Source organism: Schistocerca piceifrons, chromosome X (genome assembly GCF_021461385.2).
Source record: "Schistocerca piceifrons isolate TAMUIC-IGC-003096 chromosome X, iqSchPice1.1, whole genome shotgun sequence".
In the NCBI taxonomy this organism is placed as follows: Eukaryota; Metazoa; Arthropoda; class Insecta; order Orthoptera; family Acrididae; genus Schistocerca; species Schistocerca piceifrons.
The window spans coordinates 587,103,502-587,119,293 of NC_060149.1; the positions used below are offsets into that span (position 1 = coordinate 587,103,502).

General features: G+C 42.9%; 1 protein-coding gene and 1 pseudogene across 1 annotated transcript in view; both read left to right on the forward strand.

Annotated features, from left to right (window-relative positions):
• The window catches only part of LOC124722840 (inositol-pentakisphosphate 2-kinase-like), a 113,698-nt gene that overhangs the window by 72,341 nt on the left and 25,565 nt on the right, over nt 1–15,792 (forward strand). The window contains exon 3 of the mRNA XM_047247960.1: nt 13,157–13,343. Coding sequence (XP_047103916.1) covers nt 13,157–13,343 — 187 coding nt within the window. The remainder of the gene's footprint in view (nt 1–13,156; nt 13,344–15,792) is intronic.
• Nucleotides 11,066–11,183, forward strand: LOC124723742 (annotated as a pseudogene).

The following is a 15,792-nucleotide window of genomic DNA, read 5'->3' on the forward strand; positions in this document are numbered from 1 at the left end:
CACTCTTGTTTTCACAAAGATTATAAGAATGGCTCAACTACAAAACTATAGTTTCCAAATAGATTTGCTAAAGAATTACGAAATAAATTTGTGAGCAAATATGGTGACTCTTCTGCAGGCTAAGTGCCCTCCCCCCGACATGATGTTTACCTTATTCCCGAAATCCAGAGACCTATACGTAAGACTGCCGTTTTCTTTATTCATAGTAGGCTTTTGTTATATTTCGGTTCTATTCCTCAAATCTACGGTTCGTGTACATCAAATATCTGACCTGAAAAGCGGCTGTACTGTGAATTTCTTATCGGCTAGCACCCAGTACGTCGCTGTAGACGGAACATCGGGAACAAACAGTTAATTTGAATTGCTGCAGAGAATGAAATTGCTACTGAAATTTTACACTGATTTCCACTGACAGGGTATTTGGAAAGATGCTGTGTAGTAATAACATGTGATGGAAATGACGCTCAAGGGTTGTTATACAAGTCTGAACCCGCTTAATTTGACTGGAAAACACTTTAGATCAGATTATGATATGCTCTTTTAAGGCACAGTGCGTGTGTTGGCCACTGTAATACGCTACAGCTTTTGCAGCTCCCCAAAGAAAACTGTCTGGTGGAGTATGATCTGGCGAGCGATGGCGCCATATGTTTTTCGAGATGATACGTTCCCCAAAAATCTCTTCCAGAAAACGCATAGTGGCAGCTGTGTGCGCAGTAGCGCAATCTTGTAGAAATCATGAGTAACTGATTTCATCTTCCCTTAGCTGGCCAGTTAAAACGTGCGTCATTAAAAAATAAAGTTCACTGTTCACGGTTTGGCTCTGAGCACTACGGGACTTAACATCCGAGGTCATTAGTCGATAGAACTTAGAACTACTTAAACCTAACTAACCTAAGGGCATCACACACATCCATGCCCGAGGCAGGATTCCAGAGTGAAGCGCTTAGAACCGCTCGGCCAAAGCGGCCGGCGTTCACGGTTTCTTAAAAAAAAAAATATAGTTCCGATAATGCCCAGTCTGGATATTGTTACCCACACTCTAATTTTCATGGCGTTTCAAGCACAGCACGAGGATTCTCCGTTGACAATAATCGTGTGTTTTGTGTTAATATGACTAGAGAGGTGGAACAGGCCTTGCGTATATAGAAGGTGACATCAAGAATATCAGTGATATACCTCTCAATAAAAGATCAAAACAATTTGCAGTAACGGATTCGCTTTTCATGATGCGCGTCTTACAATTCTCGAGTTGCTGTCACTTTGTATGGGAACAGTTTCAGTGTTTGCCTAACCGCTTTATGCGCGGTTGAAACCGCAAAACCTTTCCTCCGTGTCATCTTGCCCTGTGATTTTATTGGGCTCTGCTGCATAGGATCAAATGGTTCAAATGGCTCTAAGCACTATGGGACTTAACTGCTGAGGTCATCAGTTCCCTAGAACTTAGAACTACCTAAACCTAACTAACCTAAGAACATCACACACATCCATGCCCGAGGCAGGATTCGAAACTGCGACCGCAGCGGTCGCGCGGTTCCAGACTGTAGCGCCTAGAACCGCTCGGCCATCCCGGCCGGCTGCATAGGATCAGAAATAAATAACAACTTCTCATGGTCTTACCAGTTCATTCGGCATATAACACTGACCCTGTCTCTGGAAATTACTCGGTAAGTCGACACACCGCATTGCTCTCACGCACAGCTGTTCCTGAGAATATTTCAGCAAATGTCACCTACACTAAATCTGTGTAACGTATTTATCGCCTTGTCGAAACACATTTTAACAAGAAAAATATAGTCCTCAATTGAAATCACCGTAATTCTAAAACAGATTTAACGTATAAACACCACACATCGCATTCTATAGCTTTCATCAACTAAAACAAACCGTTACAGAAAGAATTAAAAAATCGATCATTTATGTATGAAAAACAGTTCTGCCAACTTGTGTCCTGCCAACTTTGTTTCGAACTTATAACGTGATCTACATCCATAGTGCGTACTCCAGTGCACAGCGACTTTCCGAAGGCATTGTATAATGGGAAAAATATAAAACTTAATGATGCCTCAGAAATTTGTACGATGAAATTAGCAAAAGTACGCGACACAGCATAAATAAAACTTGAAAATTCCGTTACAGGCGAGAATGTATGGTCGAACTGAGCACATGTTTGAAATTTACGGAAGTGATATATCAGACCGGTGTAACATAAGCACCAACCCAAAATATGACTATACGAACAACAGTAGACATACAGTAATGTTGTTTTAGTATCCAAAAGCTCTATAGGATACCAATTAGTACTAAGCTGCTCGAAGCGCAGCGACCTTCTGTGGCTGATCCAAAATACGATCCATAGGATTTCGATCAGGAGACTGACATGGCTACACCATGGGCAGAACCTTTTAGTGTTGAAAATATGCGTCCACGAAATGAGCTGTGTGTGGTCGAGCCTTTTAGGGTAAAATCGTCATCTGTTGTACCAGTATAACGAAGAACGGTTTGCACAGGGAGAGGAAGAAGCAACCTGCGCCCAGAGCTTAGACTCCACACGGACGGGAGCAGCGGGGAGGCAATGATTTGTGCCTCGAACCCAGCGTCTAGCGTCATTGTGGTTTATGAGCTTTCTTTTCTGGGAAGTTGTGCGTCGAGCCCACGATGGACAAATATTGGTTCATCACTGTATGCTAGGGCACACACAGCCCAACATACCACAGTGCAACAAACCACAGAATTCAACAATTACTTCCGTATTACTGTTCTAATAAACAGAGTAATGATTGGTAGTGATTGATCTCTATGATTGTCAGTAGATAGAGACACAACATTAGCAGTCTGAAGACTTCAGACAGGAATGGAGGTCTGCTTATCAAGCTACAGACTCATCACTTCACATACTGCCAAGTCCACGGACATTCTTACAAGTCCCGGCTTCTAGCAAGGTCAAAACACTGCTGCTGCTATTGTGTAACACTGAGACTCAGCTATCAAGATAAAGGTCTTCCGGTATATTGGTGGATGTGTCCACTGCAAACGTTTCCTCCTGTGACAAGAGATGAGTACCCGTATACATTTAGAACCCTCATACATACTGCGTTCAGAAATTCTTCTGAGTACATCACCCTACTCGATGCTTCTATCCCTGCAGCAAAGACAGACCTTCATGGGATGGAGTCGTGGGTCGTATTTCGTAACTGCCAAACCAATAAATGTTCTTGGCTAGTGCATATCTCTTGGCCAAGCCTTCTAGATGCCGAACCTATGGTTTGATATCACCCGATAGTCTATAAGGTCTTACAACAGTCGCCTCCGTAGTGGAGATCGCTAACGCTCGCTAGTGTAGTGACGCTCTTCTTCGAGATAGCCACTTCGATCCCTGATGATGAACGAAATTTTGAGCAGCACCATACGGCCTGCACTGGAAGGAGGGGTGCTGATATGATTCTCTTGATTACGAAACTTTGCGCCAATGTCGTTAGTTGTTTTCCATACGTCTCGGCAATATCTCATGGTGTGAGAGGATGTGACACTGTTAATATTGGTCTGTGAAATGAAAACATTAAGCCCAGCTATCCGTGAGCAGTAGGTTATGTACGGGCGAAAGGTTTCATCCACTCCCTTCTCTCTTTCATCATCATCAACAACACAGACACGACCTACTCTGCGCACAGTCATTATTCGCCTGCAATGAGCATACTTAAGTCACAATATTTAACATTTCACGAAAGATATATTCTCAAGTGCACGAAGAAAAAAAGTTTCTAATTAGGCAGCTGAATCCTCGCTTGTAATGTACTAGCCAATAATTGGAGACAAATTCACTTTAGGTTGCACATTTAACCATCTAGCCACCTCTGTGTTCTCCGATCAACTTCTAGTGCGCCAAATGCCCTCTCCATATGTCTCAATGCCATTCGAACAAGTCTGCTGTGCCAGCTCTGGTCATGCTATCAAATATGCAGAGGTCTGTTTTGGGCAGATGATGCAAGTTGCTTACGGCAATACTTGGTTCCACGCTGTACGTTGACACTGCAGTAGAGTGGTAAATCCATTCTCAGTTTTGGTGACTTGTTGGTTATTTTCCATACAATTTCTATGTTTCTGATATTTCCTTCATGTAGGAAATCAATGTGTGGAAATGACTCAGTACATAATTGCAGCAAGTTTCTAAAACTGTTCATGAACTGCAAGCTGGTTAAAATTAAACTTAGGGCTGGGTAGACGAAAAACTACTTACAGTGTGGGTAGCCAGCTTTGTAGAAACTATGTTTAGACTGTGCGCTGCAGGATTTGCGTTGTTAGTAGTGTTCGTGTGATGTGTTGCTGTTTCGCGTCGGCACTGTTAGACGACGTGTGGTTAAAACACAAGCATCAGTGTGCATTACAGTTGCAAGGTGAGCAGGGCTGTGCTCATAAAACTATTTTATCAAACCAACACGGTGCTGCTCTTCGCTAATATCGACTCGTTAAAGTAATATGTAAAGGTCCTCTTTCCGCACCGGAGTCGAAGAATACGACTTGGAAGTTCGAATTAACTGGCAATTTGGGAATTGCTCCTGGGAGAGGCCGACGGCTAATTGTGCCACAAATTGTTGAAGAAGATACTGCTGCCACGGTTGAGAATGCTGGACGCAATGTGCGATCTTCAAGCAGTGCACGAGCTGTGTCACTACAGCTGAACTGTCATGGTTTACCGTTCGAAAAATGCTGCGAACAATTGTGAAATGATATCTCACGTGCGGTTCCAAGCTAGCATGAATGTGATCGTCACATCGAGCAACGTTTGTAACCTGGAAACATGGTACGAATAAACAAATGTTACCCTCTCATGTGGAAATTAAAATGTGTTTATTTCAATGGCTTATTCTTTATTTCTCTTCCGCATGTCCTTACAAAGGTTTCCCCAAAGTTTAATTGCCCCTACGATGACTCGTTTTTCATGGGGGCTCTCTCAAGTAGCGAAAGTTGAACTGTAGGCTCCTTGTATGTCATATAGGCGGTATTCAAATCAACGGCTGTGAAACTCTGGGATGTTTGTAGGAAAATCATATTTAGTATAACTGAAGTAAGTATAAGATATGCAACGCAACACTAGTACGTATACGGAAATGCATTTTATGGTTCGAGAATGAAATCGACGCGAGTCAACAAATATCGGCGCGAATACGATCGACCGTCCGCGTGAATTGTATCTCTCACAATGCGTCTCCGATTGTCGCTCAAATGTTTAGTATCGTTATCAAGTTGCAATTAATGGAAAAGTTCAGGAGAAAATTTGACTATTTGTAACAAGTTCGTATGGTTGGTCTGATTCTGCTACAGAAATACTCACGTAACTGCAGTTAGAGACTTTCTAAGAAAATCCCTGTACATCACGACGCTGATTGCTTTTCAATTTGTGATAACAATATTCACAGAGAGCCCAAGAACATACTTCACCCTCTTCAACTCTCTAAGTACACATAACTCAAAGTGCAAAATGATGAAATATGAGAAAATTAGGTACTTACGGTAATGTTTAGACAGTCGATATTCCCACTCAGCATCCGCGAACGGAGTAGATCACATCCACGTGAGCGTATTTTCGTTTCAGGTTTCCGAGCGATAATTACACGATCTGTATCCAGACTGTATCCAATTCTTGAGCAAATTCTGAGTTCGAACATAATATATTTCCTTGTGACAGAAAAGCTTCTTGTTGTAAATCAGCATGGATTTAGAAAGGATCGCTCACGCAAAACTTAGCTTGCCATTTCCTCATGTGATTTCCTGAGGTCCATGAAGGAAGGGAACAGGTAGATTCCACATTCTTAGATTTCCGAAAAGTTATTGTCAAGCTGTCCCACAACAGACCAACGAAAAGTCCGAGTATACAGAATACGTTTCCAGAGTTGCTGGAAGACTTTTTAAGTAATAGAAGCCAGTACGTTGTCCTCGAAGGTGAGTGTTCATCAGAGACAAGTGTATCGTCAGAGGCCAGGGAAGTGTGATAGGAGCGCTCCTGTTCTCGGTATACATCAATGTGCTAATGGACAGAGTGAATAGGAATCTGCGACTGTTGGTTGATGACGCTGTAGTATATGGGAAAGTATCGTCGTTGAGTGACTGTAGGAGGATACAGGATGACTTAGGCAGAGTGTGATAAATGACAGCTTGCTGTACATGTAGAAAAATGTAAGTTAACCCTTTGAGTACCAGTGATTTCTGCCTGAAACCACCACTTCATTAACTTTTTCTAAGTCGCTGTGCGTTTCGCCTGAAACCGCGCATGCTATTGCAAGGCAGAGACAGCTATTGGTACACTGATGTACCTCTACGAATGTAGTGCATTGTAGCAGTCACTTACAGCGTTCGAATCAACAGTTCGCGCAGAGATTGTGCTACGTAGTTATAGGAGATTGCCACATGTGGTTCTTTTTATAGTGATTGATCATATTGAGAAGATCATTGACAGTGAACGTAAGGAAATCTTAAGTTATTGTAACCTAAATTTGAGTTTATACTTTTACGACTTGTTTGAAAATGAAACCACTTGAGCAATATGTACTTTTGATATAAAATTATAGGCCTGTTTTTGCGTGTTTTAGACACTATGATTTCATGGAAGTTTCGAGATGTGGGATTGTGTCTAGCAAAAGAGCGTAACCTTTCAAATATATCTCACGAAATTATGGGTGGTTGGAAATTTTGTTTTCAAAATGAAACCACCTCGTTAAAAGAATCTGATTGTTTATTTTTTGCCAGTTTCTTCTTGTATTCGTTGCTTACTACGATAACAAAGGTTAATTTTTGAAAAATTTTAAAATTAAAATTTTTATATATTATTGGGAGCCAAGGGGTTAATGCTGATGAGTAGAAAAAACACTCCTGTAATGTTCGAATACAGTATTAGTGGTGCACTGCATGGCGGAGTCAAGTTGATTAAATATATAGGCGTAACGTTGCAAAGCAGTATGATAGGGAACGAGCATGTTAGGACGGTAGTGGGGAAAGAGAATTGTCGACTTGATGGGAGAGTTTTAGGTAAATGCGAGCTCATCTATAAAGGAGATCGCCCACAGAGCGCAAGTGCGACCCCTTCTGATTTCGTATCACCACCATCTCGGATTAAAGGAAAACCTCGAATCAATTCGGAGACGTCCTGCTAGATTTGTTACAGGGAGGGGCGATCACCACGCGAGTCTTACGGAGATGCTTTTTTGAACTCAGATGGGAATCTCTGGAACGAAGACGACGTTTTTCGCGAAATAGATTGAGCAAATTTAGAGAACCGGCATTTGGAGCTGACCGCAGAACTCTTCTACTACCGCTAACGTGCATTTCGCGCAAGAGGCGCGAGAACAGAATAATTAGGGTTCGTACGGTGGCATATATACAGTCGTTTTCCCTCGTTGCATTTGCTAGTGGAGCAGGAAAGGTAATGACTAGAAGTGGTACTAGGTTTTCTCCACCACGCATACCGTGGCTTGCGGAGTGTGCATGTAGATGTAGATGAGTCTGGTCACAAACAGCGTTTCTTCATGCTGCAGAGCCCGCAAAGTGGCACGTTTCCAAGGTCATCCCACAACTACGCAACAAGTGCATTCTTCATTGGATTTTCACTCTGTATTTTGCCACACGTGCAGCGAAAGACGTCGAATTCGGCACCGAGACACGATTCATTCACACATCGTACTCCATAAATCTCATCATACGGTAATCTCCCGGGACTTGATACATTAATAGGCAGTTGTATGTACATTAGCTGGCTGGTTATGTAAAGTATAATAACACTCAGTTACGACGAGTGCTAATGTAGTCGCATTGATAATTATGGGAATTACCTCGACATTACTTTAGATACATAAAGGAACTCGGCGAACAGGCTCAGAGGACTCCGCGATTCCGACAGGCAGCCGTGTCTTCCTGTGTCATATGGCGTGACTAGGATGTGGTATGGAGGGACATGTGGTCAGCACGCCGCTTTCCAGACCTTGCAGCCGCTGCTTCTCATTCAGGTTGCTCCTCATATGGCCTGACGAGGCTGAGTGCACCCAGTCCAGTCGTTCCACCAAGGAAAAGTCCCTGACAATACCAGGAGCGTAATCCGGAAATCCATGTGGCAGTCACACGCTGACCTCTCGGCTACAGGGGCAGGCGTTACATTACGTGTTAACAGAAATTCAGATACAAGGAAAATTGCGATTCCTCTTCCTCTTACACAACTGAGTTGCTGTTTTAATCTATTACTTGATAATAAGCACTGACGTAACTTCACTCATTTCACAGAACACTGCCAGCTGTTTATCGTAAAAGAGAAAAAATTGTATAATATCAGTTTCAGTGCCAAACGAAATTTACATCCCCAAGGCCAAAACAATGCTAATATTATAAATTCTGAAGTAATTCTATCTGCTACGTTTTCACGACGAAACAGTAGAACCGATTTTGATGGAGTTTAGTACGGAGATAGCTTGAACCCTGTGGAGGAACATGGGCTACCTTAGAAAGTAAAAATAGTATTATTAATATTTTTAAATATGATATACGCGAAAGGGATGTGGACGACGCTTTTTGGCTATCAAATTTATTTAATATGTTACTGCACAGTTCTGTAAGAATAAATCTATTTTTGACCTATTATTTAACAATAATAATAGAAAGTACACTATTGGCCATTATAACTGCAACGCCAGGAAGGATAGCAAATGGCAGAGTTATACTTCTTGTGTGACTACGCTACGGTACAGCAGGAAGAATATATTTTTAAATTTGTAGGTGATGTGGGAATGTATGGGATGCGAAATTTACAGTAAATCTAGCTGGGCATTCAGTCAAAATGATCTCGGATGGCAGATACATGTACATCATTTTATATTGCTTCAGCTCTGTGCTTGTGTTCTTCAGTCATAGAGGAGAGCGCGTGATGGTCTTCTAGTCTCACGGTAACCCGCAACCAAATGTTTTCAGTGGGTTAGAAATCTGGAGAATGTGCTGGTCAGGCCAACAGTCAAATATCGAAGTAGGTTAAGAGGGCATGGGCACCATAACTCTCGCGTTTCATTTATTTATTTTAACATGTCATGGAGAACTCGCAGATGGGACACGGCCACTGGCCTTAACACGCACAGATACACTGTCCAGTCGCATTACAGAGAGGCGAAAAAAATCATGGGATAGCGATATGATCTTATACAGTTGGCGGTAGTATCGTGTACACAAAGTATAAAAGGGCAGTGCATTGCCGGAGGTGTCATTTGTACTCAGGTGATTCGTGCGTAAAGGTTTCCGACGTGATTCCATTTCGGAAATCGTTAGAGAAGTCAATATTCCGAGATCCACAGTGACAAGAGTGTGCCGAGAATACCAAATTTCAGGCAGTACCTCTCACCACGGGCAACGTAGTGGCCGATGGCCTTCACTTGACTAGCGAGGGGAGCGGCGTTTGTGTAGAGTTGTCAGTGCTAACAGACAAGCAACACAACAGAAATCAATGTAGGATGTACGACGAAGGTCCCGTTAGGTCAGTGCGGTGAAATCTGACGTTAATGGACTGTGGCAGCACACGACCGACGCAAGTGCCTTTGCTAACAGCACGACATGGCTTGCGGTGCCTCTTCTGGACTCGTAACCATATCGGTTGCACCCTAGACGACAGGAAAACCGTGGCCTGGTCAGATGAGTCCCGATTTCAGTTGGTAAGAGCTGGTGGTGGGGTTAGAGTATGGCGCAGACCCCACGAAACCACGGACCCAGGTTGTCGACAAGGCACTGTGCAAGCTGGTAGTGGCTCCATAATGGTGTGGCTGTGTTTATAAGGAATGAACTGGGTCCTCTGGTCCAACTGAACCGATCATTCACTTTAAATGGGTATGTGCGGCTACTTGGAGGCCATTTCCAGCCATTCATGGACTTCATGTTCCCGCACAACGATGAAGATTTTATTGATGACAATTTGGCATGTCACTGGACCACAACTGTTCACGACTGGTTTGAAGAATATTCTGCACTTCCCACGACGTGTTGAGTCCATGCCGCTTCGAGTTACTGCACTAAGCCGGACAAAAGGAGGTCAGACGCGACATTAGGAGACATCCCATGACTTTTGTCATCTCATTGTAATGTGACCGCCTGTCAAAAGCCCTAATAACCACCTTTTGTAACGCGGACCGCCGAGAGACTTGCAGGAAGAGAGATAGTGAAGTTGTAGAAGGTACCGACAGGGATGTGGAACCATGCTGACTGCATTGCCGTGACCAGCTGTTCTAGGTTTCTCGGTTGAGAATCCATGGCGGGAGTAGCCCGATTGAGGTGGGCCCAAAGATTCTTTACTGGGTTTTAATCCTGGTACTCTGATGGCCAAGGGAGTACGGAAAACACATCCTAGTGGCCTTCGAAATATGCACCTACAGTGCGAGCTGTATGACACGTTGCATTGTCATACCGGTAGATGCCACCGTGCCAAGATTGGACATTGTCCCCGAGGATAGATGCATACTTGTGCTGGTCCAGTCTGCGTTGCAGAATTACGAGATCACTCAGGGAATGCCACGAAAACATTCTGGTTCAAATGGCTCTGAGCACTATGGGACTTAACTTCTGTTGTCATCAGTCCCCTAGAACTTAGAACTACTTAAACCTAACTAACCTAAGGACATCACACACATCCATGCCCGAGGCAGGATTCGAACCTGCGACCAAAAACATTCTGGAAACTATAACGCTCCCTCCTCCAGCCTGGACCCCTCTGACGATCATTGCAGGTTGTCTGCATTCAGACATTTCGCGCCGTACACACATAAAACGTGCTTCACCTGAATGTCACCACTGCTGGAGTGATGATGAACGCTTTTTAACGGGAATGCTTTAGAATTAGTATGTGTAGGGATAATCTTGTCACGCTGTTGTCAGTTTCTGCTCTTATTGTCAGAATTGGAGGCTTAAGATTTAAAGAATTATTGATTTTAATTGTCAATGAAAAACGCTCTAATATATTATAAACGGAAAAAATTACTTTACACAGCTTTATTGAGTAACCTTCTTGGACAACAATGCAGGAAAAAATAATATTACCGTAAATTTCACTAATGGCAACGGCCTTGCCGCAGTGGATACACCGGTTTCCGTGAGATCACCGAAGTTAAGCGCTGTCGGGCGTGGCCGGCACTTGGATGGGTGTCCATCCGGGTCGCCATGCGCTGTTGCCGTTTTTCGGGGTTCACTCAGCCTCGTGCTAATTGAGGAGCTACTCGACTGACTAGTAGCGGCTCCGGTCACAGAAAACCATCATTACGACCGGGAGAACGGTGTGCTGACCACACGCCCCATCTAACAGCATCCTCAGCTGAGGATGACAAGGCGGTCGGATGGTCCCGATTGGCCACTTGTGGCCTGAAGACGGAGTGCTTTTACATTTCACTAATAAAGGGTGACAATAAAGTACGTTAACATTTGAAAAAGCATTAATTCACGAAATAATGTACGTAGAGAGGTAAAATGTGACATACAGGCCTGAAATGACATAGGGTTTTGTTGAAGCCAAAAAAGAGTGCAAAAACTGGTCAACAGATGGTGGTGGACAGCAACACGTCAGTGATGCCGCATGAGAATCGCCTGTAAAATGAACTGTAGTGAGAGAGAGAGTCACATGCCCCGACAACTGCGGACTATTGACTTTACCTGAAGAGACGCCGATAGTGAAGCTTTACTATCAGAATGGAGAATCCGCTATTGCAGCTTTACGACGCTATCGTTATAAGAAGGGTTTTCGCGGGTAAACATTTTATGACAAGTATCACTGTGAAGAAAATGATCACGAAGTTCGAATCCACGGGTTGTTAAGATGATCGGCCCCATACTGGGTGACCAGAAGCATGTTCTACCGCTGCTATGAGCGTTCAGGAGGAAACTAAAAGTTTAGCGGGTTCATCTCCGCATGGTGAAATCAGCGCTCGTGAAGTCGCATGTCGCACCTGCATTCTGCTCGCTACTGTTTGGAGAGCTTTAAGGCGTACCCTCCAGTGCTATCTGTACAAAAATCTAGCGTCATCATGAACTGTTAGCCACCGATTATGTGACGCGGAGAGCATTTGCGTTGTCGACGCTTCAAAAAATGGAGGAAGATGACGATTGGTTGTCTAACATGTTGTGGACCAACAGAACACATTTCATACTCCGCGGTTCTGTCAACACCCACATTTGGGGAATCTGGGCTACCAAAAATCCCAGAACTCTCATGGAAACTCCATTTACCTCATCATTCGTGATCGGATACTTTTTCTGCTGGATGCTGGTTTTCAAACCGTTCAGTGTGACAGGGTGCGAGGTACGCCGACATGTTACAGAATCGCATCATCCCTAGCTTGGCTGATAACACCTGCTGGAGGGTACGACATTTATGCAGGATGGCGCTCCGCCCCATATTGCTACACGCCAGGAAGATCTCTGCACACATCGTTTGGTGTGATCATGTGCTGAGCAGCCCCTTCCGTCATGCCTGGACTCCCAGGTCCCCAGACCTCAATCTATGTTGTTATTGTTTGTGACGTTGCCTGAAGTCGCGAGTCTACTGCAGTCGTCCGGCTTCATTAGGTATGCTAAAAGACAACATATGACTTCAGTTTCTCACTATACCTACAAATGCGCTGTACACAAATTGTTCTTCGACTGCAGATATTGTTGATTAATGGCGGCCGATATGTTGAACGTTTGTTATAAAGAACATCGCCTTTGCTAAAAACCAATTGTTATGCTAATCATTGCTTTTCTATAATATCAAGCACCATCTGTTGTGCACTTTTTTGGTTTCAATAAAACCCCATGTCATTTCGAGCATGTAGGTTATGTCAGTTTTTACTTCTCTACCTACAGTTTTCCGTGAAGCTTTGAATTTTCAAATGTTAATAGACTTTTGGGTTACCCTGTACTTTCTCATCATCATATTTATGTTGAACTGTTCAACTTAAACTAGTTAGTTTATTTGTTAGTTTCATGTTTCACGGATCAATTTGCAAGATAAATCGAAATGATGTGGAACGAGCCATTTTACATTTACATCGCAAATTAATTTGTAATGTGGGTACATGCTGACATTTTTAAGGAGAATGTAAAAATACTACATATAATCAATAACTGCACTTTCAAAAGAGATAACGTTGTTTGATGCACATTTTCGTTTCAGGATTTTAAAGTTCTTCGTTTTCGTAAGAGCAACAATTTGACGGACCAGCAGCTGCTGCTAGAATATTTGTACACCAAGCACATTATAGAACCTATGCTTCGTGGCTTTGTCCAGGTTCCTGTTGTTATCTACATGAAGGGTGAACATATTGTCAAGTTGCAGGAGGCCATGAAAAAGTGTAGACCAGGTCTGTAACTAAACATAATTCCTTGTTATAAAATTTCTTTTCTTCCCATTGTGCATGACATATGGGTGCAGATGATATTCTTGTTCTGATAACAGCTGGTCATCACCTCATCCTTGTTTGATTAACGGAGTTAGCTCTACAATATAAAGTACATTAACATAGCTTTAAAATCATGACGATTACAATGTTTGTGGATTTAAAGGGGCTGAATGTCTAGATTATTTGTCCCAAAACCTATTTACGAATCAGCAGTACTGGGTGTGACACTTTCTTTACCTTCCAGTTTTTTGAACAGTTGAGTTCTTGCGCATTAAGACTTTTGAAATTGTGTTTATGGGAGCAGGTTCTGATGCCATTTACTAATGTTCACTCTAAGTTCACGAATCTATATCTACATGCACATCACTACTCTGCAATTCACACTTAATGCACTTAATACCTGGCAGAGGATGCGTCGAACGGGAATGACTTTCGGACTATTTCTCTAACATTCCACTCTTGAACAGCGCGTGGGAAAAACGGAGACTTAAATCTTTGCGTGTGAGCTCTGATTCCTCTTATTTATTACAATGACCATTTCTCCCTTTATAAATGGGCTTGAACAAAATATTTACTGTTTCATGACAGTACAAAATAAGCTACCCTTCTGTGAACTTCTTCGATATCCTCCATCAGTCCTGTCTGGCAAATCTCATATGGCACAGCAGTACTCTAGCAGAGGACGGGCAAGTATAGTGTAGGTAGCAACTTTAGTGAGTTTGTTGCATCTTCTAAGTGTTCTGCCAATAAAACGCAGTCTTCGGTTCCCCTTACCACAGCATTGTCCGTGGGATGGTTCCACTTTAAGATGTTCGTAACTGTAATCGCTAGGTATTTGGTTGAACTGACAGCCTTTAGATTTTTGCGTTTTATCATGTAACTCTAACAGATTCCTTTTAGAACTCATGTGAATCGCCTACACTTTTAATTATTTAGTGTCAGTTGTCACTTTTCACACCATATACACATCTTGTCTAAGTGATTCCCTATCTCTTATGCAATGCTAGGCTTACTTAAAATTACTATAAGACTGCCACAAATTCCTGCTGAGTATGAGTTTTTGTCCAACAATAACGTTGTGAATGTCTGCAATACATACTCTAAGGGGGGGGGGGGGGGGGGGGGGGAACTGTGCTCCACAAAGGAATTATCCAAGTGGGACGCAAATCGGTAGATTCAATGTACATGTATAGACAAACAAGTACTAACAATTTCAGAAAAATTGGTTGATTTATTCCAGAGAAAGGGCTTCACAAACTGAGCAAGTCGATAAGATGTTGGACCACCTCTGGCCCTTATGCAAGCAGTTAGAATATCGTTGACGTAGCACAGTGCTTCAAGAGTGCTACGAATGACAATCGAAGGGGAGTTGCACCCCAGAAGACCCTCACTCCTGGTTGTTGGGCTGTATGGCAGGATACAGTCAGTTGGGTATCCCACCACTGTCTGGAGCATCTCCAGACATGTCTTCAGTCTGGAATCTCATTGGCTAGAGTAGAATTGTCTTCAGCAATGAGTCGCACTGTGAACTGACCTTCGATGACCAACAAAGATGTGTCTGGAGACTCTTGGACAACGGTGGGTGCCGACCGGACTGTCGCCTGCCATACGACTCAACAACCAGGAGTGATGGTCTGTGGTGCCATTTCTTTTCATAGCAGGACCCCTTTGGCAGTCATTCACAGTGTCCTTACACCACAGCATTATGTCACCGATATTCATGCCCCATTTTGTTGCCCTTAATGCAAGCCAACCTGAGCCTACATTTCAGCAAGATAACATCCACCAGCACATTGCGAGTTTCTACTGCTTGTCTTCTTGCTTTCCAAACCCTGTCTTGGTCAGAAAGCTCGCCAGATCTCTCACCTATTGGGAATATTTGGGGGGTTATGGGCAAGACCCTCCAAACAGCTAGGGATTTTAGTGATTTAATGCGCCAATTGAACAGAAATTTGGCATGATTTCCCTCAGGAGACAGCCAACAACTCTTTCAATCAATGTCAAATGAATAATTGCTTGCATAAGGTCAAAGGTGAACTAAAGCGCTATTGACTTGCTGAATTTATAGAGCTCTTTCTCTGGAATAAATCATCCAGTTATTCTGGAATTGTAAGCACTTCTTTGTCTGTATATGTACATCACATCTATCATTTTCCGTACCATTCAGATAATTTTTTCCTGGTGTTTCTTCTTTTTTTTCATTACTGAATCTTGAAGCTGTTCAATTAAAATCAATCATGTTTCATAACTATGGGTAGCTTCCCCACACCCCACTGTGAGATTCCTTTCATGTCTTCTATTCAGTAGATCACTGGTATTCTCAGTAAAATTAACAGTGTAATGTGTATGTCAAGTTATTATGCTGGTTTCGAGCTTCAGTTAATCCTGAAATATACCATGTAATGTGCTT